The 21,978-nt window shown below is 36.7% G+C and overlaps 1 protein-coding gene across 1 annotated transcript in view; it reads left to right on the top strand.

Annotated features, from left to right (window-relative positions):
- The window catches only part of Rgsl1 (regulator of G protein signaling like 1), a 70,104-nt gene that overhangs the window by 5,523 nt on the left and 42,603 nt on the right, over positions 1-21,978 (top strand). The window contains 6 exon segments of the mRNA XM_063239691.1: positions 3,704-3,778; positions 5,369-5,498; positions 9,133-9,237; positions 9,847-10,008; positions 11,045-12,006; positions 21,904-21,966. Of these exon segments, the coding sequence (XP_063095761.1) occupies positions 3,704-3,778; positions 5,369-5,498; positions 9,133-9,237; positions 9,847-10,008; positions 11,045-12,006; positions 21,904-21,966 (1,497 nt within the window).

Genomic DNA, 21,978 nt, shown 5'->3' with positions numbered 1-21,978 from the left:
TTGTTTTGAAGTCTCATCAAGCTTTTGTTCTTCTGTCTCCATTGGTCTAAACAGGTTGTATCATATTGGATTTTATTATGTATGATAGTATAAGCAAAAACTTTTAAAGACAAGGAGATTATACAGAAACCATTGTTCGTTTTCTGTTGGTTGATTCTAAATACCCTGTAATACTGTCATTCTCTTAAATGGTTTTACATTGTTTTGATATATTTGATGCTACAGTATACGAAGTTATACTCAAAGATTTCAAGGAAAGAGACAATATGGTAACTACTTTTATGTCAGGATTATCTTGTGGTGAAACACTATTCTGCTTAAATGGTTATGTTTTGATCTGTGCTGTTTTGCTGTTATGCCCTCTTTTATCTCAATCTCCACTTCATTATTTACTTTTTTATTTTTATCCTTTTAATTAAGGAAAAAATAAATAAAAAATAGCAGGATATATTATAGTAACCCACTTTGACTTTCCATTATCTTGATTTAAAGCCCCATATTACTCTCACCATCTTTTTTTTGACTGATGTTCCCCTATTCCATTTTGCTTGATAGTACCAGGTTCGAAAGTTTAAACAACAGCTGTGAAGATAGTGAGATTCATTATAACGCCCATTCTTGTTGACTATTATCTACTTTTGAAGAACTATAATGTCTCCAATGTTTTGGTTTTGTTGGTTTTGTTCTTTACTGTTTTGTTCAGTTTTATTATAACTGATGATATAGGCAATTCTATTAGAGATAGCAGGAGACATTATGGTAACCATAATGTATTATGCTTTTACATTATCTATTATGTCCACCCTTTTGATTTGATTGACTCTGTTCTGTTACGTCACATTTGGTTCTACTCCCTTCCAAAAAAGTAATAAGAACTGTGGGAGCAACAAAACCCAAAATGTGTACTTGTCATTGTACAAAAGAGAGGAAAAGAAAGTGCTCTAAACGATATAACTGCATGTATATATAAGTGTATAAGATAGGTAATGATATCACTGAGTTTTGTTGGATCATTGAACAGAACTATTTGCAGTCTCACTGTTGGAATGTCCACTTTACAAGCTTTAATTTTGTGACTTGAACAATTATTTCTAAGATGGCAATATGTAATCCATTAACTAGTGATTTCCTACTGTTTATTTTTTTCTGTAAATCTGTATAACTTGTACCCTTTCTCTGCTTTTTTTTCTCCTTAAATAAAATTTTTTTAAAAAAACAACATAATAATGAATCTCACTGAGTTCAGTGCCCTTTTCTGGTTTTTGTTTGTTTGTTTTGCTTTATTTTCATTGTTACTGAATTCCTTATCAAACAAAAAACTATCCATTTGGGCAAATAGATATGAACCAGAGCCACCTCTAAGATCTCCAGAAGCTTCCAGTTGTTAATACAGTTAAACCCTACGTCCCTGCCTCCCTTAGCTGCTCCTGCCTGTCGAGTTACTTCCTGTCACACCATCTGTCGATACCCAGTGCTTTGGTGACTGCAACTTTCCCATCACCAGTGCACCTGCCGCTGCTGCCGCTGCTGCCCCTACCTTCTGACAGCTCCTCGGGCTCTTTGCTGTCTACCTCGATCATCTTCCTCATAATTTCACCTGCCGTCTTAACTATTCTTCAAATTCTTGCACAAAATTTTTTCTTCTTAAGAAATTCCTAGTTTTTCACAATAGGAACTTCATCATTGGAATCTCTCCCCGCCCCCCCCCCCTCTCGTGTGTGTGTCTTGCTGGACTCTGAAATTGCAAATTCTCGTAGAACAAGGGCTTGAATTATTCATTTTGTTCCCTTTCATTTACCAGGCATTAGCACATAGTAATTATTAAGCTGTTAGCTGGAATAAAATCTATGTATTTTCTTAATCTCTGAAACACAAATCTCAAACATCAGAATACATTTAAACCCAAGCCTCAGCTGAGCTTACGTCTTTTTAGGTTTAAATGTTGGTACCTTATAGATGGTGACTCCCTTTGGTGCTTCTGTACACTACTTTCCCATGGGATTTTTGCCTGTTAAAAGGTGAAATTTCAGCGAGGAGGAAAACCACCATACCACCTCACAAACAGTTGCTAGATCTTCATGTTGTGCTGGCACTGGGCTCAGGGTAGGAATGCATATATTAAGGATGCCACCGCTGTTCTTGAGGAATTTCCATTCTGATATGAAAGTCTAACACTTTTTATTTTAAAGAGAATAAAACCAAGCAAAAACATAATAAAGCCAATCAAAACAAAACAATGAAAGCAATATAGGACTTCAACACAAGATAGTAGGAAATCATCAATGGCTACCACAATAAATCTTGATATCTTCAAAATAGCTGCCTATACCATCAGACACAATAAAATCAAAGCAAAACAGAATAAAACCAAACCAAACAAAACAATGAAAATGATACAGGACTTAAAAACAAGGCAATAGGAAATTAAATTGGCTACCATAATGCCTCATGTTATCTTCAAAATAGCTATCCAGACTATCAGACATAGGCATGTAAAGTTAACTGAACAGTGCAAGAACTAAATCGTTTCCTTAGTTCAGTTTGTTGTCTTTTCAGAAATTTCAGGCATGTGCCTTCTAATTTCTACTATATCTCTGTCTCCTCAACTTGTCCTGTGTAGGCTGGAAGTCTGAGATTGCATTTTGCTCCTTCTGCTTGACATTCCAATGTTCCTCTGAATCAGCCCACTATTGCATCCTCAGTGTTTCCTGTACTGGCTGCCAGTCCCTAGGTGTGGTGGACTGGTCTAGGCTCCTAGATTGCTCCAACCTGGGGTTCCTCCAATCCAGGGTTCCTGAAGTACTGGGACAGTGGTTCACTAATGCTGCCTTGATACCAGCAGGGCCTCAGAGCATGGCTTCTGCTCTGGCTGTGTTGAGCTTGCCCTGTTCCCTCCAGGCCACTGGTGCAGAGCCTTAATGGATAGCATGACAGAAATTTCAGGAAGGCAGTTGGTAATGCAGTACACTGGAGGGAGAAGTCATTCCTTCCTGGAAGAATCAGGAGAAGCTGACGTAAACCAAATTTTAAAAGAATAGGAGATATCCGAGAAATAACTGTCTAGTTAGTTAGGAAGTATGGGAAGAATGACGGGTAAAGAAGTAGCAGGAAAAGACTAGGATTTAAATAGCAAGAAACGCAAATCTTTACATACACCCAAGTAAGAGAAAGTAAAGTGCTGCCAGCCAACAGGATTTTTAAAAGAAAGAAAAATTACCTATCGAATTTTGATATTGTTAAATCTTCCACATGTAATTTGTATACATTATCTTTAGTCCTTGGTCCTTTCAAAGGTTGCATAATCGCAAAGCAATTTCATATTAGGAAAACATTTTAGACCTTTGTTTTAACTAAGTCCATTGGGAAAGTGAATAATGTAATACACAAAGTAAATATAAAATCAAGAGCTTTGTCTTTTGCAAGCAAGATAGCTCCCCGGTATAGGCAGAGTGGAGCCACAATTTAAATGAACCTTGCAATTCAGTCTATTTGGAGTATTTTTGTGCAGGTATGACTGATCTGGTGGAATAAATTTTTATTATTAAATGTTTGCATAAATCGTGATTATATTGATGAACTAAATTTAAGAACATCCCTTAAAACAACAAAGCAATGGAACATTTCTTGGTGACTGCAGGTGTACTGTGATGTGTACATGAAGGAAAACTGTTCTTTGTTGGCTATTTGTCTCTGTCTTTTGCAGGTCTTTGGTCAGACACCATCCTATACTGTTGAAAACTCACAGTGGACACTGTGGCCAGAACTACCTTATAACTTGGTAAGTTCAGGATTCTTGAATGGCAGGTGATTTGGGAAGGAGGATGAGAGAGTTAAATTTGAAGCATGAACTGAGAGAGGGAAAAGACCAAGCCCAGAGAAACTACAGGAAAGAAACTATAAAGCAGTTGAGTAGAATAAATAATATAAACTATGAGGGGATTTTTTTTTACATTTTTACCTTGGGCAAGAAATTGTTGAATTATTTCCTTTATACTCTGTCATAGCACATAAAATACATTCCTTGCATCTACTGTGATTAGTGGATAGTAGATATGTACTTGGAGAACACTGCTGCATAAAACTTTGAGACCCCTTTTAAGCAGGAAAGAGTCTGAAATCTGATTTACAGTGTCTGTCATGGAAATGGCAGTCCATGAGCCGCACAGTTATGATCAGATATGTATTATCAGATGTAGGTCAAGGTAAGATGCCACTCTGAAGTTTTTGATGATGAGTTACCAGTGTCTTTCAGAGACATGTATTTTGTTTAATCTCTTGTTACATGTTTCTTTTTCTTTTGTTCATTGTCTTTCTTTTCTCTTTTTGCCCCTTCCCTGTGTCTCCTACTTTTTTCGTTGCTGAGACAAAATACCAGACACCCAAAGTTAAACCACGGAAGTTTTAGTTTAGCTCACAGTGTGTAGATGTTTCAGTCCATAGTTGGCTGGCTCCAAGGTAGGGTGGTAGAACAGAGGGGCATCACAGAGAAGAAACATCCATAGTTAGCAGAAGGTAGCCAATGGAAAAGCAGCAGGATCCTTTTTTTGTAGTGTCATCCAAAACTATGTTAATTCCAGTCTGTAGATTCATATAGTACTGCACACCCCTAATCCCAGTATCTATGATCCAGCCAGCTCTCAAAAGTCCTCCCCCATGACTGAATGAGGTTTTAGGGGGACAGCTAGATATAAGCCATAACACATCAATCACCTCCACATGCCCTTCCACTGGTATGTGAAATCAGAGCCACTGGTGCAGCTTAATCCCTTAATCACAGTAAGATTTTGTTTTCCTCTGAGTTCTAGAAAGCTAACAAGATATACCCTGTTCCAGTTCTTTTACATATCTGACTTCCCTAGGGTAGCTCTGAAACTTCGAGTTTTTAATATTTTTCTCCTTTCTCTTGTGGCTTGATTCCAGTGGGATCCAACTTATTCTCTAAATAATAGTAGGTGTCTTTGTGTGCCTTTTTCAGATTGCATTGATATAGGTTGGGGACTTGTGAGAATTTATGTGTATATAAAAAGAAGCAAGTTGAATAAAGCTATGAGCTGACACCATAGATCATAAATTTTTCTGTTTATCTTCTGTTAAGCAAAATTTTAAGCTTTTTTAAAACAAATTCACCAAAGAATAAAAAAGAATTTTCCAAAAAAGACCAATATTTTTACTTCTTACCGATTAATTTACTTCTTTGGGAGGCTCATTTGAAATCCTTACTCTCCTTAGATACTATTTTTAAACAGCACATTTCTCCTTCCTCCAGACAGTACAAGTGTGAGATTATTTGTTGGCCATTATTAAGTTGTATTTCTTAACAGTTCAGTTCAATTTATCTCTGTGTTGCGATTTTATTTTTGAACTCTAGATTTCCAAATACAAAGGATTATTGACCTGGTTGGAAAAATATCGATTACCTTTCTTCTGTAAAACAAATTTGTGTCTCCATTACATCCTTTGTCAAGAACTTGTCACCTTTGCTAGGTCTCCAGAAGGAGGTAAGTGTGTGTGTTTGTGTATGTAGAAAAATAGAAAACCATACTACACAATGATATCCTCAGTCCTATAGGAAGATACTCCTGTATATGGAAATACAGGAATATTGGAAATAATACAGGAGTATTTCCTTTACAGGAGTAATGGAAATAATATCTCCTTTTGTAGATGTATAAGTGGCTTAGTCCACTTTGCAGCAATTTTTCTTAAGATGAAAAATTTGTTTCTGAAGTAATAATTGGGAGTCATATAGGGAAGGCCATTTATCCCACTATAGCCAGAAATTATGTAATTAATGGTAGTCATGGCCTGGTAAAAGTTGCCTAATATGGACTAAGAATCAAGCACATTATACCCCCTTCATTATTACCATTCGGTCCAAAGCACCACTTCTTACCCGGGTGCTGAAATCCCTTAATTACTGTCCTTGCTGTGCTCTTGTTTCCTTGCTCACAGCAGGCAAAAAAGCCTTTAAAACATACTTGGAATACTGGATCATATTAAATTTAAAAGCTTCTACAGAGCAAAGGAAACAACTGACAGAGTGATGATACAGCCTGCAGAATGGAGAAAAATTTTTGCCTGGCATTCCTCAGACAGAGGACTAATAGCTAGAATATGTAAAGAGCTAAAAATAAATAATAAAAACCAACAACAAAACCTTGACTCCCCAAACTAAAAAAAAGAATTCCGTCAAATAATGTAACTAAAAAAGAAATGCAGATGACCAATAAATATATGAAAAAATGCTCAATATCTCTGGTCATTAAAAAATACAAATTTAAAAAAAAGAAATACAAATTAAAGCAACATGGATATTCCATCATACTCCTAAAAGAATGACTGTCATCAAGAAATCAACAAAATTGTAAATGTTGGCAAGTCTTCTGGGAAAAGGGAACCTTTCTACACTGTTGGTGGGAATGTAAGCTAGTACGAGCACTATGAAAATCAATATGGAGAGTCTTCAAAAAGAACTAAAAGTTCTGTTTAACCTAGCTAAGCCTTTTCTAGGTATCTCCCAGAAAGAGTTAAGGACATCATATTACAGTGATACATGCATATTCATGTATATAGCAGCATAATGCACAACAGTTAAGTCTTAAAAGTGACCTATATATGTTCGTCAAGAGATGAATGAATAAAGAAAATGTGGCTTTTATACACAGAGAAGTATTACTCTGTCAAAAAGAATAAAACTGAGTCATTTGTGGGAAAATGTATCCACTGTGAGGCTATATTGTAAAGCAAAATAAATCAGACACACAAGCTTAACTATCGCATGATTTCTCTTATATGAGAAACCCAACATATAAATAAAGAGCAAAATAAAAAATAGATAACATAAAACAGGAAATTTTCTGCAAAAAGGAAGGAGACTGTGGGAAGAGGGACGAAAAAATAGTTAAGATGTGTTGTGTACATGTAAGAATTCCCAATGAGGATTGTAATCATGGTATACTGCAAATGTGTATCAACTAAAATAAAGCATTTTTAAATAGAACAAAAACAGAAAGCATAATTGGGAGAGGGGGCATTCTAAGAAGCTGGTAGAATAGGAAGCATCAAGAATTTGTTTCATACCTAGGCGGCAATTGCATTGGCAGAAGCTTTATGATGTAACTGTTTTTGGAATGCTGGAGTCTCTTGTGGTTTACAACTTTTGGGGAAGGTTTGGACAGTAAATTATACTTGTTTATTACCTCAGCAACCAAAAGGAATGTAGATGAAAACTGTTAAAGGAGTAGTTTCTGCATGTTACTGATGTTTAGTTTGGATAAATTCAAATTAGAATGTTATAAATTTAGGATGTTAAATCTAATCCCCATAGTAACTACAAAAGAAATAAAAAAAAGATTGAGGGTGCAATAAGCAGCTGTACGCCCACAAACTGTGTAACTTATAAAAAAGAATTAATTCCTAAAAACTCAAAACCCACCAGTATCAAATCAAGAAGAAATAGAAAATATGAATAAACTTATAAAGAATAGGGAAATATTAAAAATTTCCTGAAAAGAACCTGGATTTTATGGTTTCACTGGTAAATTCTGCTATACATTTAAACAGCACCAATCCTGGGACTTTTGAAATGTTGAAGAGCAGAAATACTTCCTAACTCATTCTATGAAGCCAAAATTGCCCTGATATCAAAGCCATACGTATACACCATAACAAAAAACAAGAGCTTAATATCCTTCATCAATATTGATGCAACAAATTGCCACGAAATATTAGCAAATAGAATTTAACATCATATTAAAAAGATTGTATATGTTACCAAATGAGATTTAGTCCTGGAATGCAAGAATGATTGACATATAAATATTGATCGATTCAACAACACACCACAGTAACTAAGAAACAAAGAAGCCACATTATTATCTCAGTAGATTCTGGAAGAGCATTTAACAAAATCCAGCATACTTGCATAATTAATGAATTCATTTATCAAGGTAGGAATAGTGGGAAATCACCTCAATGTAATAAAAGCCATATTTAAAAATTCATGATGAACCTTATGCTCAGGGGTAAAACACTGAAAGCTTTTCGTTCCTCTAAGATTAAGCAAAAGGCAAGGGTGCCAGCTTTCACCACTGTTACTCAACAGCACCACCACCACCACCACCACCAATGATTTTTATCTCAGTGCAAAATACAACATCTCTGCATTAACTTGCAATGTTTTGGACGTGGTTCCCCTTCATCTCCTTCTAGTCTCCCACCCCATTCCCATCTTTCCAGCACATTGACTTCCTTGCAGTTTGTCAGACTGCTGGACACTTTATACTTCAGTGTTTCACAGTGGACATTTCTTCTACCTGGAATGTTCTTCCTCCACGTATCTGCACTGCTCCTTCTCTCACTTCCTGTAAGTGCAGATTTTACCTCCTCAATGACCACTACTCTAATGATACTGTTAAATACTCTATCCTCCCCATTCATCCAATCTGTGTCCCTAGCACTTATAATTTCCTTTATCCAATTTTACTTTTAATAGTGCTTATAACCTGTAATTTTATTAGATAACGTACTTAAGTATTGTGCTTGCCCCTACTGTTTGTCTTTCACAATAACTCAAGCTGCTTAGGGACAGAAATTTTTGTTCTGTTTGTTCATGTATCCCAAGAAGTTAGAATGGTACTTGGCACTTGGTAGGCATGTAATAAATATTTGTCAAAAGATGAATAAATAAAATTTCTATCTAGAGTTGAATTGGTAAATGTTGGTTCATTAGATAAAGGAAACTTGATATGTTCTAGCTAGGGCAAAGTTTAGGTTAGGAAACGTGGAATGAAATGTAATATATCCTCCTAATATGCTATTTTCAACTACCTCATAAATATATACATATATTGTTAAAATTGTATTAAAATGCACACTAAAAGCAAAATCATTGTCAGGGGACTCTAGAGAGAAGATGCCTTGATTGTAAGGTATTTTTGAGCTGCAGATCATCACATGTCACTGGGTAGCTCAGTGCCCAGCTCCAAAAACACCAAATAGTCAGGACCTACTCATCTCACTGGCCAAATTTTCCCTCACTTACACTGAGAAAACAGGTCTGGCTGTGTGTAAGGCTGAGAGGGACAGAGGGAAGAGCTCATTCTCTCTCTGATCATGGACTTCTCGTGGCAGCCCAGATGATGAGATGGGAAAAGGCAGACGAGTGGCTACTGGAGAAATGCATTGGTGGAGTCAGAGGGATGTGGCGCTTCTGTTCCTACCTCAAGGGCAGTGCAGGTGGGTTCTTGAAGCTCTTCCTGGGGCATTTGACAGTTTCTTTGATCCTCAGTAACATTGTTTTCTTCAAGGACAGGCTCAAGTTTTGAGGGTGAAACCCTGGATCTCGACGGAGCAGGTAATGGAGAGCTGGACAGATTATGTCTTTCAGTTTGCCATTCCAATTTTGGTCCTGGAGCAATTGTAAGATGGGGAATGTAGCCACTGGCATCTTTTGGCTCCAGAGTCCTGCAGACTTTTCAAGGTCTATGATCTTTTTCCCTTCGTTGTCATTTTTCTGGGAAAACTCAAATATCTCAAAATCTATACTCAGAATCTTGCATGTTCCCCTAAAGTGATAGTTTTTCTAACAACCAGATGACAAGCAAAAAAGCCACAAAGGGCCCTTACCCATTAAGCACCTTCATCCCACATTTCTCATCCTCCTTTAACTTAGAACTGTTCCAGAAATGATATCTTAATCCAAAGTTGTGACTAACGATGATGTTACAACAACAATGATGATACAGCAGGGCGGCTGGTGGGAGGTAGGAGTGGCTTCATACAGACGTAACCGCCAAAGTGGCAGGATGAGGGTGTGACTCTGTGCCTGTCCTGTCTGACATGTAGGTGAAGAACTGGTGGATTTCTGGATCCTTGCTGAGAAGATCCTGAGCATAGATGAGATGGATCTGGAAGTAAGAAACTACTACCTGTCCCTCCTCCTCGTGCTGAAGGCCACCCATCTGCAAGAGGGCTCCAGGGTGGTAACTCTCTGCAACACCAACATCAGTAAGGATCATAGAGCTCATGGGAAGCGAACACATACAGCCCACAAGTCAACACAGTATCTGATAATCTCCAGTCTTTGTTTTTCAGACTGCTGCCCATTCCACCTAGTAGGTGTTAGGGATGCCAGTGGGAATTCCAACCCTTAACTAGAGAAAGGTCATAAGAGACCAAATTTTTAGCCTGGTACTTGCCTCCTGCCAATAAAAATTGGCTGGAAGGAGTAAAGAGAGAATAAGAAAACTGAACATCTTTGATCTCACACGGCTTTATCGTTTTATTACAAAATTGGGATTCTATAGAATAGATTACAGTTCAAGGGTCAAATGCAATACACAGGACCTGTAAGCAAATAACTTTTTAATCTTGAAAGATTAAAAGGGACCACTATGCAACAGAAGTTGTGTATGACTCACAACACTTAAGATATTTATTTAGACAAAAAGTTTGCTGATCTCTTCTCTAGAATACTAATTTCATTCGTTTGTTTGCTAAACGATGTGACATTTCAAACCTGTATTCAAATTTGTTCCAGAAGATCTGTTTTTAGGGATTACACACACTTGTTTTTATTCATATAAATAATTGAGAACTGATAAGTTTAAATTCTGGGCTAAGAAGGATTGACTACTATTTGAAGGTTTTGACTCCTTCAAATTATGCAATCCAAATCCCATCCCATGGTCACTTATAGCCCTGAACAATCCCATTCCTGTGCATGTCTCTATCGTTCGTAATCACCTTTTCTTAGACTTTTTGCTTTCCCTTAAAGTAACATTTAATAGTTTAAAAAATATTCAAGGAGTCCCATCAAATGCTTTCTTTCTACAAGGAAGGAAGATGATCAGAGAACAGGATTACTATATATTGAGCAAACTCTAAAACATTGTTGCCATATGTTTTACCTGTTCATGTCTCATAACTGTGTGAGGAATAATGAAATAAATTGCACACAAAGACATTTGGGGAAGTTAAAAATCTGTCTCATCATAATTGCGACCATCACAGCATTTTTACTCCTCTCTCTCATTTTTCCCAGAGTCCCTTCTGAACCTCTCCCTCTGGCATCCCACCCAGTCACCTACCAGGAGGGAGACTCTAAGCCATATGCAGAAAGTGGCTCTGTTCAAACTCCAGAGCTATTGGCTCCCCAACTTTTATGCCCATGCCAAGATGGCAATAGCCACCAAGAGCACGTGCCATGCTCTCATGCAAGAATACCAGACTCGCCTATGCAGTTTTTGCTACACCCATGTGGAAAGGCTCCCTCTGAACATGAGCATTCAGAAGTCCCTCCACTCCCACAAGCAGTACTCAAGCAAGAAGGCCAAGAGGAAGATATGGCAACTGACAGATCATTCCTCTTGGTCTGTGGAATTTGACTTCATGCCAGATGTCAGCACCTCACAGGTGGCAAGGCCTCCGGAGAAAGTGGTTATACAAATGCCTTCCTTGGAAGAGGCTTCTTCAAAAGAGAGAATGATCAGGCCCCAGGAAGAGGACAGTCATTGTGTCAAGAAGTCTAGCATGAAGAAGAAATCTAATAGCCATCTCCAAATGGATGGCCTCTTTGAGACAAAACTCTCTACCCACTTGAGAACTTCCACCCCCATCATTAACCACTCCTCTCAGATGACAATCAAGAAGGTCATCAAGCAAAGCTTCTCCCTGGTGTATACCCACTGGGCCTTGTGTGCTGATACTTGTGCAGGGAGTCCTTTCCGAGACTACCTGAAGAAGATGAATTTGAAAGTGGAGATCCAACTCTTGGATCTTTGGCAGGACTTATACCATTTCCTTGGTGTTCTGATGAACAGCAGGAAGAATGGGAATGCACTCTTTCGTCACCTGCTGGGTGATAGAATCTGTGAGCTCTACTTGAATGAGAAGATTGATCCACACTTACCCCTCAAATCTCAAATAATTCAGGGCCTAAAGGAGATGTTGCCTTCTGGGGATGCAAACCCTTGGATTCCCAAAGCTCAGAGGGAGATCTGCAAGGTAGGCCATGCTTCAGAGCAATGGATTAGTATCTGGCAGATTTGGTCAAGGCTAACCAAAAATCCGGTCTGGTCCTCTATACTTCTAAGTTAATGATATAATGATCCACATAAATCTTCACATATTGAAGCACAAGGTATGTAATTTCATGTGTACTGGCCAAAAAACTACAAAGTAGAATGGAGGGGGGCATAATCAGTATCCACCTTCTTCACTTCCTTTTATTTATAGTCTCCTTAAATCACAAAACTCAGAATATTTTATTGAGAGACATTTCAAGAACTTTGTTATAAGCATTATGGATTGAAAATCAAGATCCCCTTTTCTAGACCAGACATCAGAAAAATGGCCAATAGAGAAGGATTTATTATTCTCTCAAAACATTAAATAAATGTAAGACAATACCCTCAATATAAGAAGTAAGGCCTGTACCACGACTATTGTTTTGTAATAAGCTTGACAGAAAGCAAATGACAGAGTTAAATTAGATAACAATCAAGAGTCAGATAAAAGGGGTTATTTACAAAGAAAGGTATGGCATTGGGGAAATCACCACCAAAAAGCTACAGTGGGGCTCCTTTATCCTTTCTAGGCCTGAAGAACTGAAAAGAGGAATCAGTTACTAGAATTAGCTGAGAAAGAACTATATGCAGCAAGACAGTTAGCAGGAAGCATAAGCACCAGGAGGTATACTCAGCCCACAGAGATTCAGCCAAAAGGGATTGGGGAAATATATACCTCTGGGGGAATAGTCTCCTGCTTTCCCATTTCCTGCTGGGACACCTAATTTGATGAACCCACTCAAAGGACAAGAGGACCTTTTGAGGTACTCTACACAGGTTAATCTTCCACAGCATTGCAAAGTAAAGAAAGATAGCATACCTGGAGGAGCAAAAATGAGCACTAGCAGCAAGTCATTTAGTTCATTTTCATGCATTTACCTTAGAAATGACATTTGCACATATTACCTTATTTATGCTTCTTAGAAACACCAAAAGATAAAATTATGTTTCTGTCTTTGTTATACAAATGAGGAAAATGGGACCAGAAGGAGTAAGTGAGTTACCCCAAAGACATGTAGTCAGTAGATGTGCCAGGATCATAGTTCTTAGCTCCAAGTCCTCAATGATTTTCAACGCATTTTAATTGTCTAGGGTCATACATCAGGTAGTGTTAGACCAGATCAGTCCAGTAGATTAGCAGCCATAGCTCTTGATGAATGAAAACTCAGAAATTTCCTTTTATGGATGCATTTGGAGGTTTGATAATGATTACAAATAATCAACTACATGTGACACCACCAGAGAAGATTAACAAAGTTCCAGCTACTGATCCTAACCAAATGGAGATCCACAGACTGCTTGCTTGACAAAGAACTCCAAAAAAATCATTTTAAAGAAACACAATGACTTACAAGAGAACAAAGACAAACAGCTCAACAACATCATGAAAATAATATATAAAGAAAACGTAAAGCTCCATAAAGAAAAAAAAACCTCCCTTTTCTCTGTGTGCTCAGCACGGGCAGAGAAAACCAGAAGACTTGCCTCTCCCTGCCTGGCACCACCATGGGAAGGCCCTTTGCTCCACATGCCCAGCACTGGCCTGGCCAAAAGAGACAGATAGATCCAACTCTGCCTGCTGTGTGCTGCCACCAAAAGGACACATCCTACAGGCGGCCAGTGTGGGCAGAGAACCAGCAGATCCACCTTCACCTTCAGGGAGCTGCCACTAGGAGGCTTCCTCGCACAGGCAGCCAGCAGGAGCAGGGACACACAGCCAGGTAAGCCCTGTGCATCATAGGCCACCACTGGAGGCCCCTGGTTCCCTCAGGCAGCCAGCACCCAAAAGCAGAATCAGAAAAACACACTCCTATGTGTCTGCCACCATTGTGGGAGTCCGAGTGTCGACACACAGGCTGAGAGAAACAGCCCAACCCACATGTACCCCTGATCATCAGCAAAGCCACAGTGTAGCTGCATAGCTCTGGAGAAACCTATCTCACACCCTACTACCTCCCTGTAAATTTGAAATTAGAGGAACCCAGGTGCCTGTCCCATCCCCCTACACTGCTTACGGGCAGCCAACCTGGGAAGTTCCCGGGGCCCCACAACCAGCTTGTTGGGAAGAACCCAGGAGAATGTCAAGATGAAGGAGCAAAAGGAAAACTCAGACCTCTAACCCACACAGAATAAATCTGGGAGATACAGTCATGGAAGAAAATAGAAGTCACACACCTGAAATCTCTGAGAGGATAGCAACTGAAGTAAGGAAACAACTTCATGAGATTATAAAAGGAGTCAAATCAGAAATAATACCTCAGGTAAAAGAGAAATCACAGCTGGACCACCTAGACGGAAGGCAGCGCAAAGTGATACAGTGCAGGCCACAGCAGCTTGACTGATCCGGAGGGGAGGGGCCAGCATACGCTGTCCCTGTCTGCAACTCACCAGCACACAGCAGTGTGAAGGGTCATCTAGCCAGCGCACTTCAGAAGAATTGTAACCAACAAAAAAAGAAACTGGGGCCTCCTGGAAGAAGCAAAAAAGATGGGAAGAGGAAGCAACAACAAAAAGTCCCCAGGTCCCAATCCTCGGGACATGAACACAGGACAGGTAAATACAAAGGAGAATGAGGACAGCAAGCATGCAATATCAGACACGGCACTAGTGGACATAGAGATATATTCAGGACTTCATAGACGAGTTCAAAAGTGAAATATTTAGCCAAATAAAGCAAGATATAAGATTAATAAAAGATATACTAAGCACCGCTCAAGCAGACACAGATGGGAGAAGGGAGGAACTCAAACCAAAGGAGAGAACCATTTGATGAAAAATATAAAAAATATAGAATACATTAAGCAGATTCAAAGAGATCACCAGGAAATTAAAAACTCTATGGAAAGATGGCAAATCAGCTTGAAAGAAAGTAAGGATATATTATCCAAACTGGAGGACAATTTTGCAATGTGGGAATATGAAAGGGAAAACTTTTTTAAAAGTAACAAGGAAATAAGCAGTAACAATACAAAGGCTAGAAGATGGCAAAAAGATCTATAACTTGAGAATAAAGAATGTGAATGAAGAAGCTGGAGTACAAACAAAGGAACTACAAAGGTTATTCACAGAAATAATTAAGGAAAACTTCCCAAACATAGGAAAAGGAAATGATATTCTGATATATGAGGCATACAGAACTCCAACCACCTACAACCAAAACAGAGCTACACCCAGGCATATAATAATCAAGATCCCAGAAATTCAATATAAGAACAGAATATTAAAAGCTGTTAGAGACAAGAAACAGACAGCCTATAGAGGAAGGCCCATTAGAATCACAGCAAACTTCTCAACACAAACCATTAAGTCAAGAAGAGCTTGGAGCAAAATATTCCAAGCCCTGAAAGAAAATAACCTCCATCCCAGATTGATATACCCTGCTAAACTATCTCTAGAAATTAATGGAGAAACAAGATGCTTCCAAGACAAAGAGGAACTTGTGAAATTCACAACCACCAATCCAACTCTACAGAGAATACTCCAGGGCATTCTAAAGAGAGAGAAAAGTACTAGGAGTCCAGGAACAGTGGCAGAGAGGCCTCAATGCATGGAGCAGAAAACAGAATGAAGAAGATAAGCAGACAACTGATGGCAAAAAAAAAGAGCATAACAGAAATGAGGCAGAGAATATTTTATTCAAAACTGATATGATTGATAATATCAAGTCTGAGAATATTGGCAACTACACTGAAGATGACAAGACTCTTCGATAACACATTCTGATTTGATAACTGCCAGTTTTTGAAGTTCTACACTATATACAAATTTGTGTTTTTATTAATGCTGTCATACACTGATATATTCAATTATACTATGTCTGATGATATAGCCAATTCTACTGGAGATAACAAGAGACCACACAGGTACCATGGTAGAACTCTTTGTACAATGGTCTTATATGTCTTTTTCATTTCATGTGTTTATAGGAATATGTTTTGCTTTGTCTTGCTTTATTTTGTTTCTCCCTCTAATATAGAAAGGATAGAAATACATATTAAGACTCATGCATGTGTAGAATCTCTAAACAGTTTATGAGAACTGATTTTATGACACATGATGAAATGAACAGATACTTTGAAGAAAAAGAGACACTAAAATACCCAGTGCTTATCCTGGAGTGTCATAATGTGAAATCCAGCAATAGTATTATTCTTTGTTCAGAGTGATATTAGCCTGCTTGCATTTGTTCAATCTCAACATAATTGGAGATATGGATAACTGCATGTATATTTAAGTGTATAGGATTGATAACCATATTTCTAAGTTTTTAGTGGGTAGTTGAACAGAACTGGTTGCAGTCTCACTGTTTGAATCCCCACTTTATAAGCTCCCCTTTAGTATCTTGAATAACTATTTATAAGAGGACAATCTGTAATCATCAACTAGTGATTTCTTACTGTTTATTTTTTTCTTCGAAATTATGTATTATTTCTACCTGTTTTCTGTTTGGTTTAGTCTTTCTTTAAATTAAATTTTTAAAAAAGACACTACGTTACCCAGTGCTGATCACAGAGGATCATGATGTGAAATCCATTCTTTGTTCAGAATGATTTTAACCTGCTTTAGTTCGTTTAATCTAAACATAAATGAAGATATGGATAACTGCATGCATGTTTAAGTGTATAGGATTGACAACCATGTTACTAAGTTTTTTTTTTTTGAGAGTTGAACAGAACTGTTTGCAGTCTCGCTGTTTGAATTCCCACTTTACATGTTCCATTTTTGTACCTTGAACAACTACTTGTAAAATAACAATATGTAACCTCAACTAGTGATTTCTTACTGTTTATTTTTTTCTCTGAACATATGTATTATTCCTACCTATTTTCTTTATGTTTAGTCTTTCTTTAAATAAAAATTTAAAAAGTATTTAAGCAGGAAAGAAAAAAAAAGAAGAAATCACAAGCATACCGAAAGAATTGTTCAGCAGGTCTAAAGAAGAGGAAGACAATAAAGAGGAGCATAGGTAAATGATGGAAACCTTGAATGAATGTAGAAAGGAATTACAACGCATGAAACATATCCAAAGAGAGATGCAGAAAACTAAAATTTCAATCAAAAACTGGCAAAACCTCTTGAAAGAGACTAACAGACTTTCAAGTCTTGAGGATAGGATTGCAACTAGTGACCATGAAAGGAAATATCTCTTAAAAATAACACAGAATCAGGAAATAACAACTCAAAGGCTGTAAGATGAAGCAAAGAAGCATAATTTAAGAGTGATAGGTAGCAAGGAAGAAACAGGGGTCAAATAAATGAAATTAAAAGGACATTCACAGACATAATAGAAGAAAACTTCCCAAACATGGGAAATGGTTCTGGCCTGCAGATAAGTGAGGCATATAGGACTCCAATTAGCCATAACCAAAGTAAATCTACACCCAGACATATAAAAATCAAGATCCCAGAAATTCAGCCCAAGAGTAGAATATTAAATCTGTTAGAGAAAAGAAATGGGTCACCTATAAAGGAAAAACAATCAGAATCACAGCAGATTTACCAACACAAATCATCAGTCAAGAAGAGTTTGAAGGGTTTCAAACCCTGAAAGAAAACAACTTCCAACCCAGATTGATCTACCCTGCAAAACTATCTTTCAAAACTGATGGAAAAATAACATACTTCCATAATAAAGAACAACTAAAAGAATTCACAACTACCAAACCAACCCTACTGAGAGTGCTAAAGAATATTCTAGAGAGAGAGAGAGCTGACCATGGTTCCAGGATCAGCAGCAGAGGAAGATCACCAAACAAGACAGGCAATTGAATGAAGGGGAAAAGTGAAGGGCCAACAACAGGAGGACAGCAGGGCAGAGACAAACCAATGTATGCTGGTTATAACCATTAATGTAGATGGCCTCAGGTCAGCAATAAAGAGAAACAAGGGGAGAGTGGATCAAGAAACAAGATCCATCGATACAATGTACACAAGAAACACGTTTAACTAGAAAGGAAATTCATAGACTGAAAATCAAAGGAGAGAAAACAATTGTTCCAAAAAATAAAACAAGAGTAACTTGCCCATCGAGTGCAGAATGGATAAGAAAGATATGGTATTTTCATGCAGTGGAAAGCTACCCAGCTATAAAGTAGAATAATCTCAATGCTTCTGTAGGTAAATGGATGCAACTGGAGATCATGTTCATGGCTGAAACAGTTTGAACTCATACACGTGAGCCCTAGCATAAGAAACAGAAGGAGTTAAGGGGATCCAAAAGCAAAACAGTTAATGTAAGAGCAAAGGGGAGGAAATACCTGGGAGGGAAAGGTGGAAACTACTGTCAATGTCTTATTGTCTTATCTTGAATTCTTGTATTGTTTACACAATTTTGTTAGGTTTGGCTTTGTTCTGTCTTGTTTTGTTAGATTTTATGCTGTCAGATGGTAGGGGCAGCTATTTTGAATATAATGAAATATTTTATGATATTCATGGTTTCCTGTTAACTGCTTTGAAGTCTTACAATGCTTTCATTCATAGGTTTGATTACTTTATTATGTTTTGTTTGATTTTATTATGTGTGATGGTATGAACAGCTATTTTTAAGAAAACAAGACAATATGGCAGCCATTGCTGATTTACTGTCATCTTTTTTTGAAGTCTGACTATGCTTTTGTTCTTCTGTTTTGATTGGTTCTATCCTGTTGTGTTTTATTTGATTCTATCATGTGAGATGTTATAAACAAGTTTTTTGAGGAAAACAAGATATTATAGTAGCCATTGTTTATTTCCTATTATTTGGTTTTGAAGTCCTGTAATGCTTTTTTTCTTTTGAATGGTTTTATACTATTTTGCTGTTTTATATTATTGTGTGTGAAGGTATGCTCAACCATGTCAAAGAAAAGAGACATTATGATAGCTACTGTTGATGTCTGGTTGCCTTGTGTGAAGTGCTGTGTGGCTTGCCTTGTTCTGATTTGTTTTGTTCTGTTCCCTTTTGTTTTATTCTCTCTAAAATAATAATAATAATAATAATAATAATAATAATAATAATAATAAAAAGAAATAAAAACCTTTAAAAGAACCAAATAGAAATTCTGGAGATGAAAAATATAGTTGCTGAACTGAAAAAATTCAACAAATTTCAGTAGCAGATTTGATCAAGCAGAAGAATTAGTGAATACAGGAATTTAAAATTATCTGGTGAGTGTAAGAAAGAGTGAAGAAAGCCTGCTTGACTTTTGGGACACTATCAAGTGAACAAAGATACACGTTTATGAAAATTCGCTAAAGAAGAAAGAGAAAAGTAAGGAAAGTTTCTTTAAAGACATAATGGATGAAAACTTTCTAAATCTAGGCAGATAAATGAAAATTCATATCAAAAACCCTAAAACAATTTAACACCAAAGAGGTTTACACCAAGACAAACTATAATTAAATTGCCAAAAGTCAAAGTGAAGAAAAAATTTGTAAAGCAGCAAAGGAAAAGTAACATATTACACTTAAGGAAATGACAGGATTTCTCAGCAGAAATTTTGGTTACCAGAAAAACTAGAACATATATTCACATACTAAAAAAGAAAACTTTCAACCAAGGATATTTTATCTGCAAAGTTAAGATTTAGATTAAAGAAATGTTGAAAATTTTCATGGATAAAAACTGAAGGAGTTTGTCATTACTAGACTTGCCTTATGAGAAGTACTGAAAGTAATTCATATTGAAAAGAAAAGACGCTAAAAAATATTGAATACTGAATTTGAAATATGAAATTTGAATATGAAGATTGAAATTGAAGTGAAAAGATGCTAAACAATATTAAAATATATGAAAATAGAAAATTTCTCCACTAACCATAAATATAAGGACAGTATTATAACACTGAAACAAAGGGATATAAATCCCTTTTAATGCCAATATATAAGCTAAAATTCGTAAGGATAACTACAATTATTGAGTTGGTTAATGGAAACAATATAGAAGAAGTCTTACATCAATTACATAAACTGTATGTGTGTATTGGGAATAAAGCATAGAGTTTTTATGTGACTGAAGCTAAGTTGTCATCAGTTTAAAACAGATTTATTAGTATGGGGTGTTTATTGTGAGTTTTATGGCAGCCACAATAACACATACAGTAGGCACACAAAGGCAAAGAGAAAGAATTAAAGTACATCAAGAAATCAAACAACAAAAAGAGAAAAAGAAGAGAACTATAAAAAAGATGAAAAGCAATTAACAAAATTATAATACCTAGTCCTTAACTATAAGTAACTTACATATAAATGTCCTGAGTTCCCAAATCAAAAGATGCAGAAAGGGTTAGTAGATTTAAGAAACAGCATGAAACTATGTACTGTCTACAGTATTCTATACTTAAGAACATACACACAGATGCTGAAAGTAAAGGGTTTACAAAGATATCTCCTGAAAATCCTCAATCTCCCCCCACCCCCACCCTTTGTGGTACTAGGGATTGAGCTAAGTATCTTTGCATTAAGCTATATCCTCTGCCTTCACCATTTTTAGTGATGGAATCTCTGTCACCAAGTTACCAAAAGCAATTTTTTTGAAAAGCAGAGGTGCTACCTTTACTTCAGACAAAATAGATTTTAAATCACAAACTATTCACAAATAAACAAAATTTTAATATAAAATTTTAAAAGTCAATTCAAAAGGAAGATACAATGTTATAAATTCATATGCTCCCTGCACCAAATTGCCTAATATATAAAGTAAACATTGACAATCTGAAGGGAAAAATAGAAAGTAGTATAATATTAGTAGATTTCAATACCTTGCTTTGCCTGAGCTCTGCCCACTACCTGAAACATTGTTTACTCCACTTCCTTCTGTAAGCTCCTACTTATCCTGCCAGGTTCGCATTATAGTTTAGATCTCTTTACCTGTATGAATTCTCCCTGGATTTGCTCAGAAACAGTTGTTCCCATTTCTATGTTTTTAGAGAACTTTGTTCTTTATGTGGGGTGTGCTATAGCATGTGTTATAAATTTTCTCACCCTTCAGTAGATTTTTAGAGCTTTTTAGTATAATAAGGCTTATAGCATACTGATCTTTAGTGCCCAACAATTTGTATAGTGCTGACACACCACACAAATACTACTATAGTAGTAATAAGTAAATGTAGTAAGTATATAAGTATAGTAATAATCAGAAAATGTTTGTCAAGTAGATAAATGAAAGAAAATGAAAATACTCATAATGAGAGTATGAATAAATAAATGTAGATAAACACTAGCTTTGTTCATTTTTCTATAATGAAATATTATTCACAAATGGGTAGGACTTTCCAGTAGTAGGTTTTGGGGGATGCACCAAAAGGTGTTGCTTTATTTTCAGAGCTATTATGAGAATCAAATAAGACCATACTTTGGAAAGGAACAAAGTAGTAGGCAGAGGTTATGTAACTGTTCTGTAAGTTATTTTTGTATATTTTAATATATATATATATATATATATATATATATATATATATATATGGATAGTGATATGGCTCAGTGTTATAATCACCTGCCTGGTAAAGCACAGGGCCCTGAGCCTATTTTTGGTACTATATATATATATATATATAATATTATTATATTGTGAATTTTGTATATTTACATACATACATATATATTTTCATATATAATATAACATAATATAGTATAATATATTACTGTTGTCTGAAACTTAGAGAAAGGCTGTGTGAGTGGCTATCTCCAGAAAATAGTAGAGTGCCAACGGATGGTCATAGCTCATGTTTGTGGTTCCATTAGATCTCCAATTTAAAGAAACCAGAGCTTCAGCCTACTCTGTTCCAAGAGGGATGCGGGCTGAGAGATGGAGCAGGCTGAGCACCAGCCTCATGATATTTGTGTTGTGTTTGGATTGCAGATGCTCAGCCCCTGGTACGATAAATTCCTGGATGAAGAGGACTACTGGTTTCTCGTTTTTACAGTAGGAGAGACT

This window comes from Cavia porcellus, unplaced genomic scaffold (genome assembly GCF_034190915.1).
Source record: "Cavia porcellus strain 051 isolate PalLab524CR breed Dunkin Hartley unplaced genomic scaffold, mCavPor4.1 scaffold_29, whole genome shotgun sequence".
NCBI lineage: Eukaryota > Metazoa > Chordata > Mammalia > Rodentia > Caviidae > Cavia > Cavia porcellus.
The sequence above is the reverse complement of the archived record's forward strand: the minus strand, read 5'-3'. Positions and strand labels throughout refer to the sequence as shown.